The sequence below is a fragment of the Salvelinus sp. IW2-2015 genome, linkage group LG20 (assembly GCF_002910315.2).
Source record: "Salvelinus sp. IW2-2015 linkage group LG20, ASM291031v2, whole genome shotgun sequence".
Taxonomy (NCBI): Eukaryota; Metazoa; Chordata; class Actinopteri; order Salmoniformes; family Salmonidae; genus Salvelinus; species Salvelinus sp. IW2-2015.
Window position 1 is genome coordinate 17,393,844 of NC_036860.1, and position 27,185 is coordinate 17,421,028.

Here is a 27,185-nt window from a genome sequence, read left to right on the forward strand (position 1 = left end):
TTTCCCTTCTAGGTACAATCACTTTTATTTACGCAGCGCCCCTGTCTGGGGAATAGCGCTGTGGGTTGTCAGTAAAAAAAGAGTATGACATGTCATATTATTTTTGGGCAGACAGCATCAGATACATGGGCTACAGATACTAAGACACAGGGGCGCTGTTTGCCTCGATCAGATCCTGGCGCGTCCTTGTGTTATTTTTCCTCACTGTCTCGTTGTCTGGCTCAGTTTTCCCCTCATAATCACTTTTTTTACGCATCGCCCCTGTCTGGGGATTGGCACTGTGGCTTGTCAGTAAATTAGAACACCCTCTGAATACTAGGCTACAGTAGTTTAATATTCAGAGTGGGCTAAATCACTGACAGGCCACATCGCCAATCCCCAGACGGTGCCGCCGTATAAGAAAAGTGGTTGTGCCAAGAGGGAAACGCAGGCGGGAACTGCACACCCTGCTGACAGTACACTGTCTCTAGCAGGTTAGGAGATCATTTTCGCTCACCCTAACTCTTTCCTAAACTTAACATCAGTTTATATATTTTTTTGTTATATATATTTCCAATGACGGCCTACCCCAGCCAAACACTCCCGTAACCCGGACAACGCTGGGCCAATTGTGCGCCTCTATGGGACTGAGGGATCCCGAGTGGCGCAGTGGTCTAAGGTGCTACATTGCAGTGCTAGAGGTGCCACTACAGGATCCCTCAGTTTCCTAACCTGCTATGTTAATTATCCTAACATGCTGCGTAATTTCTAACCTGGTCCACTTCAGTATGGAAGCTAAATCGATGAAACTATAGCGGCCATTTTGCATCTTGACAAGCCAGGTAAATAGAGAATATGCCACCCCTTCACTACGACAATGGCCTCAAATAAGCTGCCACTCAAAATGACACTTAAAATGAATTGGATAATAGTGTTGTGTTTGGCTTTTGGGGAATGTTTGAAATAATCCTACAAGAGACCAAACATGGCATGATTGTCACATCTAGCCTACTGACTGATGACATTATTTTGCTCATTATGCCAGTCCATAAAATGTTTAATTCACGAATCAACAGTTTCTCATACATTCCAAGTTATCGAATTAGAGAAAACAAATAAAGGGGGTAAATTATACAAAATGAAGGTGTCATTTGTTTTTTTTAAATTCGATTTTCTACTTTACAAAAACGGAATATTCAGTATAGGTAGGCTATACACTCAGACGCCATCTGAGTAGACTACGTTTTCCTTTAGCTAACCTACATTTAGCTGGCATATGCTAATGTTGGCCTATAGAAGAATATCAATTTGCATCTAGAAAGGAAAAACAATCCATTAATCGAATAAGGTAAGAAATTCAACCTATATAAAGTACAATGCCAATAAAATACGGTGACAGTCAAAGTTAAGGCCACCAGAGGGCGACACAACAATATAAGTTTGGCGATTTGAGAGAAAGTTACAGCCCACTGGTTGAATCAAGGATGTTTCTATGTCGTTTCAATGACATTACGTTGAACCAACGTGCAGTAGACGTGGAATTGACGTCCGTGCCCAGTGGGAGAGGTGAAGATACGCTGCAAAAAAATATGTATATGTGTGTTTTTCAAACAGGATGCAAAATAAGGGTCAGTAGGCATAGGCTATTGGAAATTATAGACTAATTGTCCAAATATTAAAAAACACTATCGAAATGGTTGGCTCTGTATTAATATTCCTTGTCCTATTGATACGGAAAGTGAAGGGCACGCATGACTACTGTAGCCTATGACCTCTCAGCATCACTTTTTATTTGTATTTATTTTTTATTGCAGAAAAACCAGCATGCATACAAGAAGTATAAAAACAGACAATGATAACATATGCTATGGGGTATAACAAATTACAGATTATATAAAGACCTTAAAATAAACACACATATTGATTGTTCAACTAGCCTGTACCCCTGTACACTGACTTGGTACCGGTGCCCCCTGTATATAGCCTCGTCATTGTTATTCTTATTGTGTTACTTTTTATTATTACTTTTTATTGTTGCCTACTTGGTAAATATTTTCTTTTTCTTGAACTGCACTGTTGGTTAAGGGCTTGTAAGTACGCCTTTCACGGTAAAGTCTACACTTGTTGTTTTCGGCGCATGTGGCAAATACAGTTTGATTTGATTTTAACAGCTTTCTTATTAGAAGAATGTAGAAAGGTCTTAATGTACTGCTCGAATTCCTTTTAGAAACACGGAAGGTTTTTTTTATTACTGAATTTACATTGATGAATATGACATTTTTCCATTAGCACAATTAGATTTATGAGTTTTTTATTAAATTTTTTATCCTTATTATGTTTAAGGAAACCGAGCAGCTCTAAGCATTACTGCAACATGCTACCGTCCGCGTGGTGACGCAAAAGCCACGCTCCATCATGAATGCGCACGCCTGATGGTCAAAGCGATGCGTGCGCGCCTATACTGAATCGGTAACAAAACACTACAGATTTCAAATTAGGTTGGACACCATACGACCGTAGCCAGCCGTATCACATCTTCACGGAACTGAAGAACTATGGATTAATTACTTATTTTAATGGTTTCCAAAAGAACGCTCTGAAGAGAAGAAATGTCTGGGTAAAGTTCAGATACACTCTCGGTTACATATCTGATTGTCTTTGCCTGCGCAATAATTACACGTTGAGAAGAGACTGAAACAATCATTCACCTGGACAAATTTGAGAGTTCAATTCAAGCTTATTTTACACGTGTGACCTGATACTGGTTCGATTTTGGATGAGGAGAGTATATGCCAAATGGATATAAATGCAAAAATTCGTATGGTTGAATTAAAATCAAACGAATGATGACAATTAAAACACCATTGAAACTGTAGGTAATTCAACCGTGGAACTGTTTCAAACCGAATTCATCATGCGAATATTTTAAAGACAAGGTAGGAGTTAAGGAATACTGTGTAGGCTACTGGGTTAAAATAAGGTTTTGTCGGGATGATGCGACTGCTAAACTACCTCTTGCTGGGCTACCTGACCTGGAATCTACGGATATCAGACGCACAAGGGGAGTACTGCCATGGGTGGCTGGACAGTAACGGAAATTACCACGAAGGCTTTCAGTGTCCGGAGGACTTTGACACTATGGACGCGACCGTGTGCTGCGGGTCTTGCTCCCTGCGATACTGTTGCGCGGCTGTGGACGCACGGCTGGACCAGGGAAGCTGTACCAACGACCGAGAACTGAATAACACGGAGTTTGCAGCGCGTAAGTTTAGACTACCAAAGCAGAGCCTGGCAGGAGTGGACAAGTTAATGCACAATTAACTTAAAAAAAGTGGGATTTCCAAAGATTCAATAAAGATTCAATATAGTGAAATAGTTCAACATTCAATATCTCGATACGCTTTTAATGAACCATGCATGTCACTCAAATGAGAGTGAAGTTTGTTTCACCATTCAGCCCTTTCAGGTCAGTGTCAGGCATGCATAGCCTACCTATTTCATTATAAAAGTTGTTTTGTTTTCAATCAGTCTTAGTTATAGTCTATATTATTAAGATTACATTTAACCTATAAATCCATCATATTTTTTTAGCCTATTTTTAAATCATTTAGATGGCAAAAATGACATCCATATAATACYYGGGSMGMSGGGGGGGGGTCATGCTATTATCTATATATCTATCACAGCCTATGTTTTGTTTTCAAAACCTACATTGTCCTAAGAATCTCATTACAATGTATGTTGTCATTTTGAAACCTAACATAAGCACTAAAACTAACTTTTCATTTAGTTATAACTATCAAGATGCAGAAATGACAGCCCATCTTGATTTACAAAGGAACTCTGTGGGGTGTCAGCACTAAGCAGCTCCGATTGTAAGCATGTGGGGCACCAGTTTTTGGGGGCTTGGGCTTCATGTGACAACCGGTTAGGTGTGTTGTTATCGGCCCCAAAACAAGGAAACGAAAAGTGGGCATGCGATACACCTGGAGTGTTACAATCAAGGCCGGATCAAGAAATCATAGACCCAATCATAGGTTTTTATTTTTATAGAGACCAGGGCTGGAAAGTAGTAGGCTGTGAAAAGAAGTGGATTGATGCTGACCACTATATAAACCATGCAACTTTGTAATAATCCTGCAATTTAAATAATAACTTTGCACACCAATGGCAGAATAGCCTATGCCCTACTGTATCCAAAGGTGACATCAAATCGCCATCAGATGTGTATTCGATACGCCTGTGTAGCAGGGGTTATTATCTTAAGAATTCATTTCTAATTTAAAAAGAAGAGTTTTCATTCACATGGAATTATTCATCAGCATTAGTTCCAAATGTGTACCATTTATGGAGTAAAACTGAAACATATAAAAAAAAATAAAAAAAAATAATTACACCAAATTGCTCAATTTAATGGTCTCCCAAGTTGCTAAACCCTATAGGGTGGTTAATACAATTTCCTCCTTTTTTCTGATAATAATTCAACTTAAAATAATTTCCTCCCCTGGTGCCAATTGCTAATTTAAGGTGTAATCTGAACGTTTAATCTACATTTTGGAAAAATACATTGTCTTCAGAAAAAACGCTTCTGAATGAACATTCGCACAGTAGCCTTTTGCATAGTTCAATTCAGGCCTTAAACAAATAAATATAGAGACAATGACTAACCAAAAACCAAGAAATAAAATGTAGCTAAATGATAGGCCTATTAATAACTACAAAACGCCTGGTTTTGTAGGTGCATGTGGGTTACATGAAATAAATATATATATATAATGCCTTTTAACACTTTGAATACATTGTATTAAGACAGCCTAAATGTAGTTGTTTATTTTTATAGTCGCAAAATAGTTGTTTTTGCAGCACAGTGTTTGTGTAATACACCCCAGTAGTCTTCTTACATTGTATTGTGATCCAGAAACGTTTACTACCAGTCTGACATTAAAATGGGCTATTGAAAATATTTTTGCAACAATACAAAACTATGTCTTGTGAGTTCATGTAAATACATGTTGAATTTTGAGGGGATTTAGGAAGGTAAAGAGTAACATTTGACCTTTGTCTTCAGAAATGTATTTTCTCCTGAATACCTTTCCATAAAAAAGGTGTAATTCTGGATTCTGTAGAAAAATTAATGATTTCACAGATGCATATCTTATTCAATCAAGATGTTCCCATATGTCTGTGCATGTTTGCAATACAGTTTATTACGCACACATATTTCCACTGACTCCAAATAGAGTTGAGTATAAACTCCACTTCTCATTGGCCCTGTTACTCTATGAATACATCCTTCCTAGTTTCCTTGAGGTGAGCACCGGTATGCAAATGATTTGTTAGGTGTAAGCAATGCTACCACCCTATTGCTTTCACCAATAAAACCAGTATTCAGATCTGTGATTACTTCAAGGAAGGTAAAGGGGTGCTTTTTCAAGTTTTTAAACAGGTACTCAAGTTATCAAGTGTACAAGTATTCAAACACCTGTTCCTCCTTGCAGAGCCTATCTACGTGCCCTTTCTGATGGTGGGCTCCATCTTTGTGGCCTTCGTGGTGGTGGGCTCCCTGGTTGCCGTCTACTGTTGCACCTGCCTGCGGCCCAAGCAGCCTACCCAGCAGGCTATCCGCTTCTCGCTGCGCAACTGCCAGGGCGAGACCATCCCCATGATCCTGACCACTGCGCCACCCGGCCTGCGCACCCCCTCGCGCCAGTCCAGCACGGCCACCAGTTCAAGCTCAGCTGGCGGGAGCAGCTCGGTGCGCCGCTTCTCCCTCGGAGGTCAGGGGCAGCAGCACGGGTGCTTGGTGTCGGCGTCTGCACCAAGCACCCGTGTCTTCACCTCCACACCCCAGCCGCTACTACCACCACCCCCTCCACCCCCCTACACCTCCCCTGCAGCCTGCGTGCCAGGCGGCCGCCAGCACCCTCACCCCCAAGCTCAGCTGCAGCTGCACCAGCCCATGCACCCACATCAACAGCCTCACCTGGCCCAGGGCACAGGCTTCCTGCTGCCCCAGCAGTACTTCTTCCCCCTACATCCGGAGCCCTTCTCCGGCGGGGCTAAGGGCTTTGCAGACTTTGGACAGAGCTGACGGGGCTTCCTTGGCAACGAGGAGGTGGATTACAGGAGCACACTGTGGGACGTGAGTAGGGTCATGTTCATTAAGCACTAAACGGAAGAAAACAGACCGAAACAACAGGAAGGGACTACCTGTACCTGCCCAGTATGAGTTTGTTTTAAATCAGTGAACTGTACTGAACATGACCCTGGTGTGTTTTGTGGACAGACACACAGTCATCGGCTACCGGAAGGACTGCCCTGACATGCACTGCAGTAGGCCTGTTGAATGGAGACAGGAGGCTGTGTTCAAGATAAACCACGAGAAAGCTTCCTAGTCGAGCAGAGTACATGAGAGTATTGTCTCTCTAAATTACAGGAATGGATTTCTGCTCAGAACAGACAGGACTGTTTATTGGTCAATATTGTTTTCAATGTTATGCACTTTTTTATATATACATTTCTATTGTAAACAATATTCTGTCTTCCCTTTCTCTTTTATACACAATTTGGTTAAATGGTGATGTTAAATTGTCACAACTTTTGTGGCAGCAACATTATTAATAAGTGTTCTACACATTTTGTTGCGAGCTGTTGGACATTTAATCAAATTATAATTTTGACAATTGCAAGCCCCTAAAAGAGGGGAAGGACTGACACCAAGTTGTGCAGTAGGGTGAACAAAGCCAAAGGATGTACTGTGTGTACAGTGCTCACTGGCTGAACTATAGGTTTGTTTATATTTAATGATAATATTAGTCAACACCAGTATCTAATTAGTATTCTAATGACTAATTCTATGATTGTGAGTACTTGTCATGCAATGCTACAACTAGAAGACACTCAACAGTTGGTCAGTATTTCCGAAAATTAAACCTACTCTTTAGTAATCCAAGATTGAATGGTTGAGAATTGCTTAATTGCTCACTAACGGATATATTTTGTACTGTATAGTACTAACTTCTGAAAATGGCTTGCGACTGTTTCCTTTATGCTGTTAAAGTCACAATCCTGAGTTTGTGTTTCACCTTTTAGCCCAACTGCAGCCTCCATATTTGGTTTATTAATGTACTACTTAATTATACTGAAGAGAGGGGATGCAAAGATATTCACAAACATTAATGACACATTGAACCTTAAATACAGAAACTACAAGCCAAAATGTTGGCTTACAGATAGCGGAGTCCCCCTTTCTCAAGCCTCAGACATATAGGCAACTGAAACGGTTCATAAAGGCCATAGTCGTTCGCTACCTGTCGCTCAATCTTGCGCCAGACTTCACACGAGGAATGTTGCAACGAGATCAGTCATTGTCAATGCTAAATGAGCCTGTCATGGCCACAGTGTTAAAAACAACTGGTCCCAGAAATAGGGAAGAGTTTTGGGTTGGATGAGCAGGTATGGCAAGAGTCCAAAGACTTCTCTGTACCCTAGTCATTTAAGTGTGAAATAAACTTGGCAATCACTGACCTATTATGGCAGATTAGATACAATAGATCATACAGTGGATCATCTTTGGCGCTAGACTGAGTCTTCTAAACAAAGGAAAAATTCCAGCAATTCCCAGAGATGACTGCCACAACAATCTTTGGGTATTGCTGTCCTTCTTTCTTTTTTTGGAAGGCTCTAAATCTACAATGTTTACCCAGACAAGCATCCCATTCCAATAGAAACCTTTGGTAGCACATGCATACTTGCATACTACTCTTTGGAGCTATTTGTGCTATAGTTGCGCAGATGTCAACACAATTGATTGTCTATACATTTGGGTATGCTTGGACACTTCTGGTTTTTAAAAACACATGAAAAAGTCATCGTCTTTCAGATACTGTATTCTAGATGGTCCTGTATAATACTGCTCTAAATCTATTTAGAACTCAAGGAAAATACCTCACAGATTTAATATTTTTGAAGTTACATTGACAGTAATCCAAGGACTCTTGTATGAATACTCTAGCAAGGGTACACCTAGTCAGAAAAATATGTATTTCATGAACTAACGACTAAAGAGAAACCATCTAGGTTGGTTTTGTGATACTGCTATGATAGTGGATACTTTGTCAATAACAGAGACAAATTATTGTAATTATAACGAAAAGGATATTCTACCACACGGCCCCACAGTAAACCTCAGATCACCAGTCACCAGAGAGTACAACGTCACCATAATGACGACATTTGTTTGTTTGTCACGCATGGAAGGGAACTATGTTTTCCGTCTCCCCTGCCTTTTCCTGTTTAGGTTCTCATTGCTCTGCAGGTCCTGTTTGCTACCACACACATAGGCATATGATTCGATGGGGGAAACAACTAGCTGCCTCCCCTCATTTTGGACGTTTACAAAGTCCGAAATGAAGGATGGCACCTTGTTCCCGACATAGTGCCCTACTTTTGACCAGAGTAGTACACTATATCTAGGGCGCCATTTGAGATGCAGCGTAGACAGCCATAGATATTGGAGTGGAATGTTCCATTTCTATGACGGTAGGTCAGAGATGATGACCAAAGGTTGGTTTCCTTGTTTGTAAAGTGTATTTTAGTGGTAGTCCTTCATGGCAGGGAAAGGAAAGGGAAAGGGGGGGATACCTAGTCCGTTGTCCAACTGAATGTATTCAACTGAAATGTGTCTTCTGCATTTAACCCAACCTTCATCGACATCCAAGACATAACACTTACGTTTGCAGTCCCAAAATGCAGAACAATCATTCAATGAAAGACCTAAAAATAAACAATAATCAAACAAATTGAAAAGTGAATTTTTTTTCTGTAGTGACCAACACTTGAGGGAGAATCAAAGTAGTAGAATAAACCAAATAAGTTTTATTTTTTACATTTATGCAGCCCACAATTATCACAGACAACAGTTTTTGAAAAAGCAACAGTCCAAGCCTTCCATGACCAATTTCACATCAGAAGAACCACATTCAGCATTTGGGAATTATGACAGCAGTTCATAACTAATCAATCGAAACACGAAAGTATAGCATAACAAATACATTTTTACTGATACCCTCACTAAAACCAGGAAAAACCACAAAAATAGTTATTGTAAAGAAGAGGTACACTGCACGAGAGAAACAAAAAGTTACAAACATGTACACCCAGAGAAATGACAATAACCAGATAATACCAAAATATCCACCATTGGAAAGGTAACATTGTGCATTGTTCAACATCTCCTGTCAAGCGAGAGACTTAGCGTCAGGGCCCAGGACCATCACGGCTGAGGTCTGGCCATGCAGAGAGCCATGCAGCAGACAGCACACCATCATTATACCTGGAGTCGTGCAGACAGACAAGAGGAGCAAGCAGCACCATACACACACACGGACAACCATGTATTGCACACTCAGTCACTCAGTCAGTCACCCACCCATACAGATCCTCAAACACACACTCAAATAATGCAAAATAAGACCTGAGGTTCCAAGGGCTCCCAGTCTCACATTAAGGACACAGACATGCATACGTAGAAGTTATCCATAGTAGAAGATGCACATGCAGACGACAGATCACACACACACANCGGCACCACACACACAGTCAGTCACCCATACGTCCTCAAACATATACAAAAACACAGTCAAAGAATGCAAAAGGAGACCTGATGTTCTAAGGGCTCCCAGTCTCACACAAATGACACAGACATGCGTATGTAGAAGTTACCCACAGTAGAAGAGGTTACACACACACATACGCACATGCACATGCAGACGGCGGATTAACGCACACACATACACACGCAGCCGGTATGGAAACCGCTCTCCCATAGGGAGAAGAGAACAAACACAGTTAATTATGAAATAAACAAAGCAGGTACTATAGTGACAATAATAACAACGAGACATTTAAGAAATATATTTTCGGCATTCATTTGGGCATTCTTTTTTTTGTCTGAGAGAAAAAAAGGAAAAACATGGACAATTATTCATTACAAAGCCGGTCACAATGCAAAAATTCGTACTTCTCCAATATAAAAATACAAATTCACAGAATAACTATAGAGACAAAGTAGTTTTGATACTGTGTGGAGTTTTCTGGCAAATGTTCTCTCTCTCTCTTAAGCTAATGGCACTTATGTTAGAAGAATAAACTCTCTATTCCAAGGGAATATAAGATTGTGAAAGAAAAGTTGCCACATACGGAAATTCAACAGGATCGTCATACAGCCACACCCCCCCAAAACACTCGGTAGAAAGTAACAACGGAACCTTGATTTTATATGTGCCGCACTTGTTACCACATTGTATACACGAGTACAATACGGGGGGTGAGCTCATCTTGCCAATCGAGGGGTAGAGCACTGTTCTAAACTAGCTAACTAGGATATCTTACGCATTCTATCAGGGAAAAAGTCTAGTTCGGCACCATTGTGATTGTTACAGCTGAGTAATGTGTGGAATGCAATTACTTGTTAAAAGCAATCAAACTGCTGTACAACATTTTTGGAAATTGAAGTTTCAGGACTCTATCATTAAAAAGACAAGGCAATTTAGGCACGATAACTACATACTTCTTAAATAAAAAATAAACATTTTGAAGAAAAAGAAACATGGATGGCTGAAGGCATGAACAAATGTAAGGCCTTATTATACAGTAGATACTTTTTTTTCAAAACGCAAAAGAACAACAAAACAAACAAAATGTCTGTTCTGAAGTGGTCAATTGTTAATATGCTTGGTGGATATTTTTAAAATCTGCATTTACATTTATTTTTTAAATATTTTATCAAAAACAAATCTGGATTATTCTGTCACCAATTGGAGTACACATACCTAAAAATGTTGACAGTTTTTGACAAAATATGAATATGAAAGGAGGAGACATTAAGATGGTTATACTTCAACACATTTAACTGAGCAGGAACCATAAGGAATTGTCTGCTGGACACACAACTACAGCATAGTGAATACTTTTTGAATGCTTTTTTGTTTCTAGTTATTTTCCATTTTTGATGTACAAGACATCCCTCTGTCATCTCCAAATTCCCGAGATGCTCGGGCTAGGGTTATCTGGAGGCTGCCCCCTTCAGATTCAAATCGCTGTCGGAAAACGACTGTGAATCGTGACAGGCTGTCCTGGCCGAGAGCGGCGTGGTTTCACCACTCGTTGGTCCGCTGTTTGGTGGTGTCGTACGCCCGGATGACCTCAGACTGGGAGACCACTCCGTTCCGTCTTGAGAAAAGGCGTATCCATCTGCAAGCAGAACAGATGAACAGAGTGAGAAACGATGGCTGACACGTTCAAATTCTAACCATGATTAGAAAGACACTAACTTAGTTTAAAGTAAACCATTTCAAAACAAAAACTCGTAAAAATGATTTTAACTGAATAAAAATAAATTAAAGAATGACTTTCAAAATAAACCAAGAATCAATGTAAGTTTCAATTGAATGAAAACAACATTAATGAAAAATAACAACATGCTCCCTAAAAATCTTGACCAGTGCTAAGCGAGGGAGGGTCAGTCATGTTACCTGACACCTACCATCTTTACTTACTTTACTTATCGCAACCTTAACCTATGATCCCTTAGCTCACCTTTAGGTCTCAAATGACTTGGTCACTACCTGCAGGCCAGCAGATGAGTTCAGAAGGCCCAGTGAGAGGAGTGCATTGTGGGAATAATATCGCACACGATTATTGAATGGTTTTCGCTCTAACCACCACTCACACAGGGCACAGCACACAGGGAAGGAGAGGTGGGTACATAGAGGGCTTTTCACAGTATTGAGCCGAACCGAGCTGAGCCGAACCAAACCAAGCTGTACCGAGATGGCCTGGTTACACATCCATCATAGTTGCTGAAAGCCTGCTGTAAAGGACAATGTGTTTCGGGTCGGCGCGATATTGTGAAAAGGGCATAGGTGGGGTTTCTAATAGGGATCGGGGGTATGGTTTCTCTACAGGTAAGGAGGCAAAAATAAAATGGATCACACAAAACCGATCCCATCCCCACCAACGAGACAAAAAATAAATAAACTGTTGGCGAAAAGAACAGAAATAAATCAAATCCAACAAACCAAATGAAACCCATTCCATCTGTATTGTCTTGAAGCTTCTATCTAGACTACTAGGCCTACGTAATTTGTACTAGATGGGACAAGACTGTCCATTAGGGTGCATCCCAAATAGTATTTGGGCTCTTTTCAAAAGCAGTGCACTATAAAAGGAAAAAGGTGCTATTTGGGACACACATAGTGTTAGGGGGGTTGTAATAACAGGCGGAGGAACACCAACAGGGAACAGTGGAGCCCTTTTGTGTTACTTAATGCGGTTAACGACAGGATTATGTATGTGGATTTCCTGCATCTGGCTAACGTGGAACATGCATATCGAATTCTAAAGAGCGTTGGGATCAGCGGAGTATTAGCACATCCCCAATGCTGAGCTTGCATCCCAAATGGCACCATATTCCCTATGCAGTGCACTACTTTTGACCAGGACCCATAGGGCTCTGGTCAAAAGTAGTGTAGTATACAGGGAATAGGGTGCCATTTAAGACACACAGAGTCCCCTTCAGAGCTATGTATGGAATCCCCATAATATGGCGCTATGTATCCACATAGGAACTATACTCAATACAAAATGCCTGTCTTGGGTCTTTGGACCAGTGCTGAGAAAAAATGTGTGTGTGTGTGTGTGTGTTGTGTGTGTGTGTGTTGTGTGTGTGTGTGTGTGTGTGTGTGTGTGTGTGTGTGTGTGTGTGTGTGTGTGTGTGTGTGTGTGTGTGTGTGTGTGTGTGTGTGTGTGTGTGTGTGTGTGTGTGTGTGTGTGTGTGTGTGTGTGTGTGTGTGTGTGTGTGTGTGTGTGTGTGAAAAAGAGAGAGAGGAGAAAGAGAGAGCGGTGGCATGTGTGGTTTGCGTGCATGTATGTATGTGTGTTTATATACTTGTGTGTGCATGTGAGAAAGGAACTGAGTGTATGTGTCTTCAGCTCCAGGGCCAGGTTCCTAGCCTGCTGGGCCCTGGACTCTGGCCAATGGGGGAAGACTTTCAGCCGGCAGGAGATTTCACACTGATCTGATCCATGCTAATGAACTCCACGGGCCTTCGATGGGGTCCGGCCCCGGCTTACTGATACGAGCCCATTTCTGTGTCCAAAATGGCACCCATTTCCCTACATAGTGCACTACTTTTGGCCAGAGCCTTGGTCAAAAGTAGTGCACAATATAGGGAATAGGGTGCCATTTGGGACAATCCCCATCTCCGGGAGCTCAGCTCAAGATGCATGTCTTGAATATACTGGAGGTGCTACAGTACAGTACAGTACAGTACAGCCTCTCGCCACACACTTTCAGAGGGAAAGAATAATGTTCCAAGCAAAAACATATACTGGCAAATAGAAATCCAAGAAGGCCAGTTTTATTGCTTTTTTAATCTGCACAACAGTTGTCAACTGTGCTAACATAATTGCAAAATGGTTTTCTAATGATCAACTAGCCTTTTAAAATGATAAACTTGGATTAGCTAACACAACGTGCCATTTGAACAAAGGAGTGATGCTGAAAATGGGCCTCTGTACTCCTATGTAGATATTCCATTAAAAATCAGCCATTTCGGTGCAGAGTGAACTGTACCGTATGTGTACAGTAGGCAGACAGTAATTATGCCAAAATACTAACAATAGGGAAGCCAGGATAAATATTTGTGAATCCTCAAGGAGCAAATATAAGCTATACACTGTATACGTTTAGAAGTTATAAACTGTATGACACTGTAAATCATGTGTTGTACATGCTGTGTAAGAAGAAATACAACGAGTATTCAGGAATGTATGGTATTAAGAAAAGTAATTCAGATATCCTAGAGTTATGAGGCATTGTGAAGAATAAAACATAGCATGAGTCCTAAAAAACACCATATTTCCTATTTAATGCAGTACTTTTGACCAGGACCCATAGGGCTCTGGTCAAAAGTAGTGCACTATATAGGGAAAGGGGTGCCATTTGGGACACACCCCTGGGAAAAGAAGGAAGGTGAGAAAAGTGGCTGAGATGGTACAGTACCTCTTCCCGCGCACCACGGCTCCGCGCACCATCCACCAGGGTCTTAAAGTACACCCCTTCAGACTGTTGGTCAAAAGGAGCAGACGTCACCAACAGGCATTCACAATCACAATTGAATACAACACTATTTGATATTATTATACAGTATTATTATATGCCTATGTACCCAACATCCCAAATCAGTCCACGAGGCTTTTCTCAAACGTTCTGCATAAGACTATATACAGAGGCAAAGTACAGTAGGTGCCAAGTACAGTGCCATCGTAAAGTATTCAGAGCCCTTCACTTTTTCAAAATTTTGTTAGGTTACAGCCTATTCCAAAATTGATTCAATTGTTTTTTTACCTTATCAATCTACAGTCGTGGCCAAAAGTTTTGAGAATGACACAAATATTAATTTCCACAAAGTTTTCTGCTTCAGTGTCTTTAGATATTTTTGTCAGATGTTACAATGAAATACTGAAGTATAATTACAAGTGTCAAAGGCTTTTATTGACAATTACATGAAGTTGATGCAAAGAGTCGATATTTGCAGTGTTGACCCTTCTTTTTCAAGACCTCTGCAATCTGCCCTGGCATGCTGTCAATTAACTTCTGAGCCACATCCTGACTGATGGCATCCCATTCTTGCATAATCAATGCTTGGAGTTTTTCAGAATTTGTGGGGGTTTTGTTTGTCCACCCGCCTCTTGAGGATTGACCACAAGTTCTCAATGGGATTAAGGTCTGGGGTGTTTCCTGGCCATGGACCCAAAATATCGATGTTTTGTTCCCCGAGCCACTTAGTTATCACTTTTGCCTTATGGCAAGGTGTTCCATCATGCTGGAAAAGGCATTGTTCCTCACCAAACTGTTCCTGGAAAGTTTGGAGAAGTTGCTCTCGGAGGATGTGTTGGTACCATTCTTTATTCATGGCTGTGTTTCTTAGGCAAAATTGTGAGTGAGCCCACTCCCTTGACTGAGAAGCATCCCCATACATGAATGGTCTCAGGATGCTTTACTGTTGGCATGACACAGGTCTGATGGTATCGCTCACCTTATCTTCTCCAGACAAGCTTTTTTTCAGATGCCCCAAACAATCGGAAAGTGGATTCATCAGAGAAAATGACTTTACCCCAGTCCTCAGCAGTCCAATCCCTGTACCTTTTGCAGAATATCAGTCTGTCCCTGATGTTTTTCCTGGAGAGAATTGGCTTCTTTGCTGCCCTTCTTGACACCAGGCCACCCCCCCCCCCCAAAATACTCACTGTGCGTGCAGATGCACTCACACCTGCCTGCTGTCATTCCTGAGCAAGCTCTGTACTGATGATGCCCCGATCCCGCAGCTGAATCAACTTTAGGAGACGGTCCTGGCGCTTGCTGGACTTTCTTGGGCGCCCTGAAGCCTTCTTCACAACAATTGAACCGCTCTCCTTGAAGTTCTTGATGATCTGATAAATGGTAGATTTAGGTGCAATCTTACTGGCAGCAATATCCTTGCCTGTGAAGCCCTTTTTGTGCAAAGAAATGATGACGGCACYTGTTTCCTTGCAGGTAACCATGGTTGACAGAGGAAGAACAATGATTCCAAGCACCACCCTCCTTTTGAAGCTTCCAGTCTGTTATTCGAACTCAATCAGCATGACAGAGTTATCTCCAGCCTTGTCCTCGCCAACACTCACACCTTTGTTAACGAGAGAATCCCTGGCATGATGTCAGCTGGTCTTTTTGTGGCAGGACTGAAACTCAGTGGAAATTTGGGGGGGGATTCAGTTCATTTGCATGGCAAAGAGAGACTTTGCAATTAATTGCAATTCATCTGATCACTCTTCATAACATCTGGAGTATATGCAAATTACCATCATACAAACTGAGGCAGCAGACTTTGTGAAAATGTATATTTGTGTCATTCTCAAAACTTTTGGCCACGACTGTACACACAATACGCCATATTGACAAAGCAAAAACAGGTTTTTAGAAATGTTTGCTAATTAAAAAAATTTAAAAAATGAAATATCACATTTACATAAGTATTCAGGACCTTTACTAAGCACTTTGTTGAAGCACCTTTGGCAGCGATTACGGCCTCAAGTATTCTTGGGTATGACGCTACAAGCTTGGCACACCTGTATTTGGGAAGTTTCTCCCATTTTTCTCTGCAGATCCTCTCAAGCTCTGTCAGGTTGGATGGGTAGCGTTGATGCACAGCTATTTTCAGGTCTCTCCTGATATGTTTTATCGGGTACCGGTTTTCATTGACGATCTCTCTGTACTTTGCTCTCTTCATCTCTGTCTCAATCCTGACTAGACTCCCAGTCCCTGCCGCTGAAAAACATCCCCACAGCATGAAGTTGCCACCACTATGCTTCATCGTAGGTATGGTGCCAGGTTTCCTCCAAACTTGACGCTTGGCATTCAGGCCAAAGAGTTCAATCTTGGTTTCATCAGACCAGAGAATCTTGTTCATCATGGTCTGAGAGTCTTTAGGTGCCTTTTGGCAAACTCCAAGCGGGCTGTCGTGCCTTTTACTGAGGAGTGGCTACTGTCTGGCCACTCTACCATAAAGGCCTGATTGGTGGAGTGCTGCAGAGATGGTTGTCCTTCTGGAAGGTTCTCCCATCTCCACAGAGGAACTCTAGAGCTCTGTCAGAGTGACCACTGGGTTCTTGGTCACCTCCCTGACCAAGGCCCTTCTGAGTGACGCAGTTTGCAGTTTGGTTTGCAGTCTGCAGTCTGCGATTACGCAGTTTGGCTGAGTGGCCAGCTCTAGGAAGTGTCTTTGTGGTTCCAAACTTCTTCCATTTAATAATGATGGAGGCCACTGTGTTCTTGGGGACCGTCAATGCTGCAGACATTTTTTGGTACCCTTCCCCAGATCTGTGCCTTGACACAATCCTGTCTCGGAGCTCTACGGACAATTCCTTTGACCTCATGGCTTGGTTTTTGCTCTAATATGCACTGTCAACTGTGGGACCTTATATAGACAGGTGTGTGTCTTTCGAAATCATGTCCAATCAATTGAATTACCACAGGTGGACTCCAATCAAGTTGTAGAAACATCTCAAGGATGATCAGTGGAAACAGGATGCACCTGAGCTCAATTTTGAGTCTCATAGCAAAGGGTTTGAATACTTAATTAAGGATCGGCGTTCCGTCAACTGGACAGTTGTAAATCATGCAGCGCGTTATGTCAAGATCGCAGATTTTAGAGAAACAACAAATGTCGGGAAACATGTGTCTTATATCGACTGAAAGCTTAAATTCTTGTTAATATAACTGCACTGTCCAATTTACAGTAGCTATTACTGTGAAAAAATGCCATGCTATTGTTTGAGGGGAGCTCCTAACAACAAAACACTTTTTTCAATGCGATAGGTTTGATAAGTTCACCTCTGAAGGTGAAATGTGTACTTACATTCTGAAATCCTGCTCTGATTTATCATCCAAAGGGTCCCAGAGATAACATCAAGTGTCGTTTTGTTAGATAAAATTATTTTTCATATCCTAAAAAGGTCCATATAGCGTGCACGATCGATTTTGTATTTCCACTTGTTCAATTTGCAAAGAAAGGAATCTGTGAAAATCTCACGCTAAACATTGTTTCAACGAGTCAAATCAAATTTGTGTCTATTCCTCATAGATCCTAGAAGGTAACAAGACTTCACTATTTCATTAAGGGTGTAGTATATCCTATAGGACACCATATTTGGTGAGAGAGAGACGCCTTCATGGCACGCCGATGACGCGGGCGGCCATCACTTGAACGACTATCTTTGTCAAATAAGCACCAATCTTTGTCAAACAAAGCTAGCTAGATAGCCAATAAGCTGGGATTTACGGGAGTATCCGGAAACCATGTATATGTCGTAAAATGTAGCTACTAACCTTGTACGACAGCATCCCTTTTCATTTTGGACAAAAATTATAAGGATATTCAGAGTTATGAAGTTATGAAAACTTGTTGTTTTGCAAATGTTGAACTTATAATATGGCTACAAATACTTGGAAAGCTAAATCAAAGTTCAAGTATAGAGATTTGACAATATTCTTGCAGAAAAATGGAATATGAATGCGAATGTCTCCTTCACAATTTGCCCAAATGAGCCTGGGGACTTCACACTAAAAGTCTTGTTGTTCACTCATACGTCAAGTTATCCATCTGAAACTTTGCACATACACCGCTGCCATCTTGTGGACACTATTGGAATTACAACCAGAGTGATGGCTATAATTATGACCTTTCTCTTGCATTTCAAAGATGGTGGTATAAAAAGACTGGTTGGTTTTTTTCTTTGTATTTTCTTCTACCAGATCTATTGTGTTATATTATCCTACATTCAATTCACATTTCCACAAACTTCAAAGTGTTTTCTTTGAAATGGTACCAAGAATATGCATATTCTTGCTTCAGGGCCTGAGCTACAGGCAGCTAGATTTGGGTATGTCATTTAGGCAAAAATTGAAAAAAAGTGGGCTATCCCATTAAGTAAATAAGGTATTTCTGTTTTAAAAAATGTATAAATTAGCAAACATTTCTAAAAACCTGTTTTCGCTTTGTCATCATGGGGTATTGTGTGTAGATTGCTGAGCATTTGTATTTATTTAATACATTTTTGAATAAGGCTGGAGGTCTGAATACTTTACCAAAGGAACTGTATATAAAAACCCTATTAGCTTAATTTGCCATTTGTCTGTAACAAATTGTATCTGCTGTGAGTTGAATTCCTTTGTCTTTCCCAGGACTATTAGGCTGATTAAGATTGAGATCCCTATACTTACTTCAATGAATGATTTAAGTCAGAGTTGTACACACTTATCTATATTTTGAATCGGTCAGTATCTCTTGCTGTAAATCAAATAACTATAATTATTACAAACTTAAGAATTTGTTATTAATCAAACACTATAAATGTTACACCACAGATATCCTATAAATCCTCATAAATATAAATTGCTTGTATATGTAAGTTAATATTATAAATGTTTTTCTACACTGAGTATACAAAACATTGCTCTTTCCCTGTCATAGACTGACATGGTGAAAGCTATGATCCCTTATTGATGTAACTGGCTAAATCCACTTCAATCAGTGTAGATGAAGGGGAGGAGATGGGTTAAGGAAGTATTTTTAAGCCTTGAGACAATAGAGACATGGATTGTGTATGTGTGCCATTCAGAGGGTGAATGGGCAAGACAAAATATTTAAGTGCCTTTGTAGAGGGTATGGTAGTAGATGCCAGACGCACCGGTTTGTGTCAAGAACTGCAGATCTTGCAGGTTTTTCATGCTCAACAGTTTGTTGAGTAGTTTGTGTGTAGTTTGTGTGTATCAAGAATGGTCCACCACCCAAAGGACATCCAGCCAATTCTAAACAACTGTGGGAAGCATTGGAGTCAACATGCGCCAGCATCCCTGCGGAACGCTTTCGACACCTTGTAGAGTACATGCCCGACAAATTGGGGTGCAACTCAATATTAGGAAGGTGCTCCTAATGTTTGGTATACTCAGTGTACAGTTGAAGTCGGAAGACTATATACATCTTAGCCAAATACATTTAAACTCAGCTCTTCATAATTCCTGACATTTAATCAGAGTACAAATTCCCTGTTTTAGGTCAGTTAGGATTACTACTTTATTTTAAGAATGTGAAATGTCAGAATAATAGTAGAGAGAATGATTTACTTCAGCTTTTATTTCTTTCATCACATTCCCAGTGGGTCAGAAGTTTACATACACTCAATTAGTATTTGGTAGCATTGCCTTTAAATTGTTTAACTTGGATGAAACATTTTGGGTAGCCTTCCACAAGCTTCCCACAATAAATTGGGTGAATTTTGGCCCATTCCTCCTGACAGAGCTGGTGTAACAGTCGGGTTTGTAGGCCTCCTTGCTCGCACACACTTTTTCAGTTCTGCCCACAAATATTCTACAGGATTGAGGTCAGGGCTTTGTGATGGCCACTCCAATACCTTGACTTTGTTGTCCTTAAGCCATTTTGCCACAACTTTGGAAGTATGCTTGGGGTCATTGTCCATTTGGAAGACCCATTTCCGACCAAGCTTTAACTTCTTAATTGATGTCTTGAGATGTTGCTTCAATATATCCACATAATTTCCCAGCCTCATGATGCCATATATTTTGTGAAGTGCACCAGTCCCTCCTGCAGCAAAGCACCCCCACAACATGATGCTACCACCCCCGTGCTTCACGGTTGGGACAGTGTTCTTCGGCTTGCAAGCCTCCCCCTTTTTCCTCCAAACATAATGGTGGTCATTATGGCCAAACAGTTCTATTTTTGTTTCATCAGACCAGAGCACATTTCTCCAAAATGTATGATCTTTTTTTGGAGCAGTGACTTCTTCCTTGCTGAGCGGCCTTTCAGGTTATGTCGATAAAGGACTCATTTTACTGTGGATATAGATACTTTTGTACCTGTTTTTTCCAGCATCTTCACAAGGTCCGTTGCTGTTGTTCTGGGATTGATTTGCACTTTTCGCATCAAAGTACGTTCATCTCTAGGAGACAGAACATGTCTCCTTCCTGAGTGGTATGACGGCTGTGTGGTCCCATGTTGTTTATACCTGCGTACTATTGTTTGTACAGATGAACGTGGTACCTTCAGGCATTTGGAGATTGATCCCAAGGATGAACCAGACTTGTGGAGGTCTACAATGTTCTTTCTGAGGTCTTGGCTGATTTCTTTTGATTTTCCCATGATGTCAAGCAAAGAGGCACTGAGTTTGAAGCTAGGCCTTGAAATACATCCACAGGTACATCTCCAAATTATGTCAATAATTATGTCAATTAGCCTATCCGAAGCTTGTTAAAGCCATGAAATAATTTTCTGGAATTTTCCAAGCTGTTTAAAGGCACAGTCAACTTAGTCTATGTAAACTGGAATTTTGATACAGTTACAGTTATAAAGTGAAATAATCTGTCTATAAACAATTGTTGGAAAAATTACTTGTGTCATGCACAAAGTAGATGTCCTAACTGACTTGCCAAAACTATAGTTTGTTAACAAGAAATTTGTGGAGTGGTTGAAAAACGAGTTTTAATGACTTCAACTGTATATGTAAATGTGTTAGAGTGCTTGTGATCTATTTGTGATCTAAGAAGTTTCCCTCAAAAGGTGTCCTAAAGCAGGACATGGAGGTGCATGGAGGGGATCGCACACTTTGTAGGCCATGTCAAAGACCAGGGAGGTGACAGGGATAAAGACCAGGCCCATCCAGAAGATTCCCGAACTGAACATCATGTCCGCCTGAGACACACATGTACACACACACACAGAACAACAGGAACAAATTCCTTGGGTCATTGCAAACAAAATAGTTTGTGAAGCAGTAAAGGAGGTCCTCAGCAGAACATAAAAGGGTCACCTTGCTTTAGGCATTTCTATTACATAAAATGGCATTTCCAAACAATAAAATGATGGGTCAACCTAATTTGACCATAGTTGGTAATCCACCGTGACTAAATGACACTCGTGTTGTTTTGGTTTCAACTATGATCCTTAGAACCCCCCTAGGGCTGAGGAAGTAGCTTTGTGCAGTTAGTTACTGTGGTGTCCTTTACTATGCTAGTTAGTCCTGTAGTGTCCTTTACTATGCTAGTCAGTCAGTACTGTCGTATCCTTTACACTCTTTAATGGGGTCCTTCCAAACGACACAAATGGGAAGTATGTCCAAGCCCCTTATTCCAACTATTCCCTATCAGCGAAGAAACCTTGGGTAAGGCACACGCTGTCTCAAAAAGTCAACTGACATTTTTTATTTGACCCTTATTTTATTAGGTAAGTTGACTGAGAACACATTCTCATTTACAGCAATGACCTGGGGAATAGTTACAGGGGGAGAAGAATGAGCCAATTGGAAGCTTTTACTCCTGAGGTGCTGACCTGTTGCACCCTCTGTAACCACTGTGATTATTATTTGACCCTGCTGGTCATCGATGAACATCTTGAAGAACAATCTGGCCTTAATGGCCGTGTACTCTTACAATCTCCACCCGGCACAGCCATAAGAGGACTGGCCACCCCTGGTTCCTCTCTAGGTTTCTTCCTACGTTCCTGCCTGTCTAGAGAGTTTTTCCTAGCCACCGTGCTTCTACATCGGCATTACTTGCTCTTTGGGGTTTTAGGCTGGGTTTCTGTATAAGAACTTTGTGACATCTACGGATGTAAAAAGGGCCTTATAATTTTTTTTATTGATTGATTGATTGACTGCTCCATGTCTGACTAGGAAGAGGCATTATACACACACCATACCAGTGGAGAGGGGGATGGAGTAGGATGTACTGTAGCTGACCTCAGACAAAGATAAGGTCAGTTTTGCGTTCAACCCTCCAATGATTGAGGTGAGCAAGTAGCTAATCCTATAGATCTGTGGCAACTTCTAGCCAGAGAGGAGGAAATACAGTAGGATACACGTATTCACCCTTGTCGTCACATTTTCCAGAGAAACATGAGAAGGGCAGAGCAGCTACACATTAAAGTCCACTGATGTAAGTTCTAAAGGTAGTCTTTTATTGACCTATAAAAAGATGGAGGTCAACTACAGCTGTGTATGTGTACCATTGGAACCATTGCCCTTCATGCTCGTTGACTTGTAGTAGTAAGGACAGCCAACAGAGAGAAAGAGCTATTTGTTATGCTCTATAACCTTAAAATAATAAACACTGTCCCAATGTTTTTGTGTGCAGTATATTCTAAATGCTCTCATTGTCTACAGAGTGCCAAGATAAATCCACAGATGAGACATGAGATAACCAAGGCTCAAATGGAACCATATTCTCTATTTAGTGCACTACTTTTGACCAGAGCCCTATAGAGCTCTGATCACAAGTAGTGCTTTGCACTATATAGGGAAAAGGGTGCCGTTTAGGATGCAGCCCTAAGAGTGCATTGAGACTGATATGATATCATTGGGAAAACACAAGCTTGGAGGAAACTCTTCTTCATCCACCTCTGATGTAGGCCTACATCTCTCTAGATATCGTAACTCTGACATTTTAGGAGACAGCATCTTCTCCCTGGTCATCAAAAACACACAGATCGTCAGACAACAGTTTGCTGTTTAGACGAAAGTCTCAAAACGCATTGGCCCTGTCGGAACTCCAGGACTCGGGAGGTTCCATTTGGTCTGGCAAGTCAGGGGGAGACAGGGAGGGATACTCTTGCCGTGGGCCGTCCCATACAGTCGTCTCCGCAGGGCTGTGTTTGCTTTGGACCGGCTGCATTGAAACTATCTGTCATTACATGTTAACGAGCAAAACACACGTCCCCTCACATCAGCAATTTGGGCCTTACAAGACAATGGTCTTCCTGTAATACGAAACAAGCTGGACCCTGGGACAGTGCCTTAGGGCACACGCACACGGACACACACACACGGATCAGTGTGAAAGATATCAAAGAGTTCAGGTGTTCCCAAATGAGCTATTAGAAATGGACTTTAAAACCTCTTGACACTACAGGGGGTGCTGTTTCAACTTGGATATTTATCGTTCCCAAATTAAACTGCCTCGTACTCAATTCTTGCTCGTACAATATGCATATTATTATTACTATTGGATAGAAAACAATCTCTAGTTTCTAAAACCGTTTGAATTATGTCTGTGGGTGAACCAGAACTCTTTCTGCAGCGAAATCCATGACAGGAACTGCGAAGGTCTGAAAACGAGGCTCTGTTCTCAGATCAGTTTAAAGCTCTGTATGTATCCTATGGGTCGACATGAACTTGGCAGCCAGTTCCCCTGGTGTCAGTAACCAATGAGAAGTGGAATGGAGTGTCTACGTAGTTCTCAGAGCTTATAAGGCCAAGGAACGAAGTGCGCTCTCTTTTCGTCGTTCGTCATTCGCGAAAAGCAAGACCTCAAGATGGCATTTTGAAACGCTCAGTTTCGGCCTTAGCTATATCCGTCTGTAATTTAATTCGATATAGGTGTTAGAAACATCATAACGAAGTTATTTTAAACCGAGTTATATCAGTTTATGCGAGTATATGCTATTTTCGGAATTTCCTTAGTATTGCGTTTTGGGGATTTGGGAATGTTGTGGCACATAGCTATTGTTAGCTGCTAATTCCGAAGTTGAAGACGACGTTTTACAACCAGAACGATTCTTTTGGACAAGGACACCTTGCCCAAGATTCTGATGGAGCTCGTCCAAAAGTAAGAACTATTTATGATGTTATTCCGTATTTATGTGGAAAAATGTAAACGCATTTGTCCGCCGTTATTGCGGCACTAGTCTGGCTGTAACGCACACTGTATGTCTAGTAACGTTAATTTTAAAAATCTAACTCAGCGGTTGCATTAATAACTAATGCATCTTTCTTTTGCTGTCCAACCTGTATTTTTAGTCAACTCAATCGATAAATAATCGTAACTTAGGTGCCTTTCCAAGATGGCGCCGGCCAGAATGCATGACCTGTTGCCACTGATCACATTGTATAACAACGATTTGTGCTGCTAAATATGCACATTTTCGAACAAAACCTATATGCATTGTGTAATATGATGTTACAGGACTGTCATCTGACGAAGTATATCAAGGTTAGTCCAAAAATTATATATCTTTTGCTGTATTGTTACGATCGCTAACCTGTGCTGCGGGTAATTGCTTGTGTTTCTGGCTATTGTCTAAGCTAATATAATGCTATATTGTGTTTTCGCTGTAAAACACTTAAAAAAATCTGACATATTGGCTGGATTCACAAGATGTTGGGCTTTCATTTGCTGTACGCTGTGTATTTTCAGAAATTTTTTTACTTGTCTCCCCCCCGTGTTCCGCTAGCGGAACTCCTCCCACATTCCACTGAAAAGGCAGAGCGCGAAATTCAAAAAATATTTTTTTCGAAATATTTTACTTTACCACATTAACAAGTCCAATACAGCATTTGAAAGATAAACATCTTGTGAATCCAGCCAACATGTCCGATTTTTTAAATGTATTACAGCAAAAACACCACGTATTTTATGTAGCTCACCACCAAATACAAAAGGGACAGACATTTTTCACAGCACCGGTAGACTGCAGGTAGCATGCACAAAGCCAACCTAACTAACCTAGACCAACCTAACTAACCTAGAAACAACTCCCTCAGATGACAGTCCTATAACATGTTACCAATAAATCTATGTTTTGTTCAAAAAATGTGCATATTTGAGCTATAAATCAGTTTACATTACTGCTACCATCATAGCTACAGTCAGAAATAGCACGGGAGTAGCCAGAGTAAATACAGACACCAACGTCAACTACCTAATTACACATCATAAAACATTTCAGAAAATATATGGTGGATAGCTAATGAAAGACAAAGATCTTGTGAATACAGCCAATATTCCGATTTTTGAAGTGTTTACAGCGAAACACAATATATCGTTATATTAGCTTACTACAATAGCTAACAACAGCAGCATTGAATCAAGGCAAACGGTAGCAATAGCACAGTTCGACAGATATATGAAATAGCATCCCAAATTGGGTCCTTATCTTTGTGATCTTCCATCAGAATGTTGTACAAGGGTCCTTTGTTCAGAACCGTCTTTGTTTGGATCCAGAACGAACTATTTCCTCTTGAATTAGCAAGCACACTGGCCGTGCGGCGCTAACCTCTCCTTCTTGAACAAATCCTCCAACGCATCACGTCTAAAGTCCCAGTAATAAATCTAATCAATAATATAATTAAACTATATTGAAAAACATACTTTAGGATGATATTGTGACATGTATCAAATAAAATCGAAGCCGAGATCATATTCACCTATAACGACGGTTTTCCAGGAGGCGATTCCAGGTCCAACTTCGCGCTTCCAAAAAAAAATAATGGCGGACCTCTCACTCCAAGAGGTTGTATTCAATCCCAGACCGAGATAATCAAGTCATTTCTGCTCTCACGTCCGCATGACACCCAGGGGAAGGTGTATGACGTGTTTCTACAGTCATAAGTGACATGCCCTTTTATAGACAAGCTCTTGAAGAGAGACCTCGCTTTTGGAAATCTCATTTCCGGATAGGAAATGGGCTGTAAAAAGAGTTCTGTTTCACTTAGAGAAATAATTCAAACGGTTTTAGAAACTAGAGAGTGTTTTCTATCCAATAGTAATAATAATATGCATATTGTACGAGCAAGAATTGAGTACGAGGCCGTTAAATTGGATACGATTTTCCCCAAAAGTGAAAATAGCACCCCCTATGATGAGTAATTAGGTATTTGACGTTGGTCTCTGTAATTATTCGGCAGCTCGGCACTATTTCAGATTGCAGCTGCAATGTAGACTGTGATTTATACCTGAAATAGCACATTTTCAAAAAAACATATGCTATACAATAAATATGTTCAGACTGTCATCTTATGAAGTTGTTTCTTGGTTAGTGCTATTTATATTTATTTGGTCGAATTAGTGATGGCTACTGATGGAGTAAAAAACTGGTGGAGTAAAAAAAGTGGTGTCTTTTCCTAACGTGGTGTAACTAATAGATTTACATATTGTGTCTTCCCTGTAAAACATTTAAAAAATCAGAAATGATGGCTGGATTCACAAGATGTGTATCTTTCATCTGGTGTCTTGGACTTGTGATTTAATGATATTTAGATGCTAGTATTTACTTGTGACGCTATGCTAGGCTATGCTAGTCAGCTTTTTTACTGTGGGGGGTGCTCCCGGATCCGGGATGAGTACCAAGTAAAAGTTATTAACTTAATCTTAATAAACGTTTATCTGTTAAAGATTTGGATGACAGATACACCCAATCCTGGCCGAGCCAGCAGTGTTTGGTAGATGCGAGCAATGGCTCATTCCTGGAGGCCTATGGGAGCTGGAGTGCAGGGGGGTGTGATTGTATTTTTAGGACAAACTAATAAACTCATCTGGGCAGGCAGACAGTGGTGTCCGCAGTGTTTTGAAAGGCTGTCAACCTCTCACAGCCACTGGAGACACAGACACAGACACACAAAGACGCAGACACACACACTCAAACACATGCACACACACACAGTCTATCACTAACAAGTCAGAAACGTTCATAGCCATAGAGCATTCAGTCTGCCACTCAACACGGCCTAAGATCTTGTTTGGAGCAGACGAGTAAGCTTTTGTTGCTGTTGCAGAGCTCAGTTTTGTACACATCGTATAGAGGTGTAAGTCTCATGTT

The 27,185-nt window shown here is 40.9% G+C and overlaps 1 protein-coding gene and 1 pseudogene across 1 annotated transcript; one reads left to right on the forward strand and one right to left on the reverse strand.

Moving 5' to 3' along the window:
- The first annotated feature begins 2,423 nt into the window (after positions 1-2,423).
- LOC111981821 (protein shisa-3 homolog) lies at positions 2,424-8,774 on the forward strand. Its single transcript, XM_024013277.1, has 2 exons — positions 2,424-3,241; positions 5,478-8,774. Exons 1-2 carry the CDS (start codon positions 2,971-2,973, stop codon positions 6,068-6,070), a joined length of 864 nt encoding a protein of 287 aa, XP_023869045.1. The 5' UTR covers positions 2,424-2,970; the 3' UTR covers positions 6,071-8,774.
- Positions 8,775-11,135: 2,361 nt separating this feature from the next.
- Positions 11,136-27,185, reverse strand: part of LOC111981807 (phospholipid-transporting ATPase IA-like) — a 115,225-nt pseudogene continuing 99,175 nt past the window's right edge.

Coding starts and splice junctions, on each gene's coding strand:
- LOC111981821 (XM_024013277.1), top strand. CDS start 2,971: ATGATGCGACTGCTAAACTACCTCTTGCTGGGCTACCTGACCTGGAAT. Junction 3,242..5,477: donor TAACACGGAGTTTGCAGCGC/GTAAGTTTAGAC, acceptor TCCTCCTTGCAG/AGCCTATCTACGTGCCCTTT.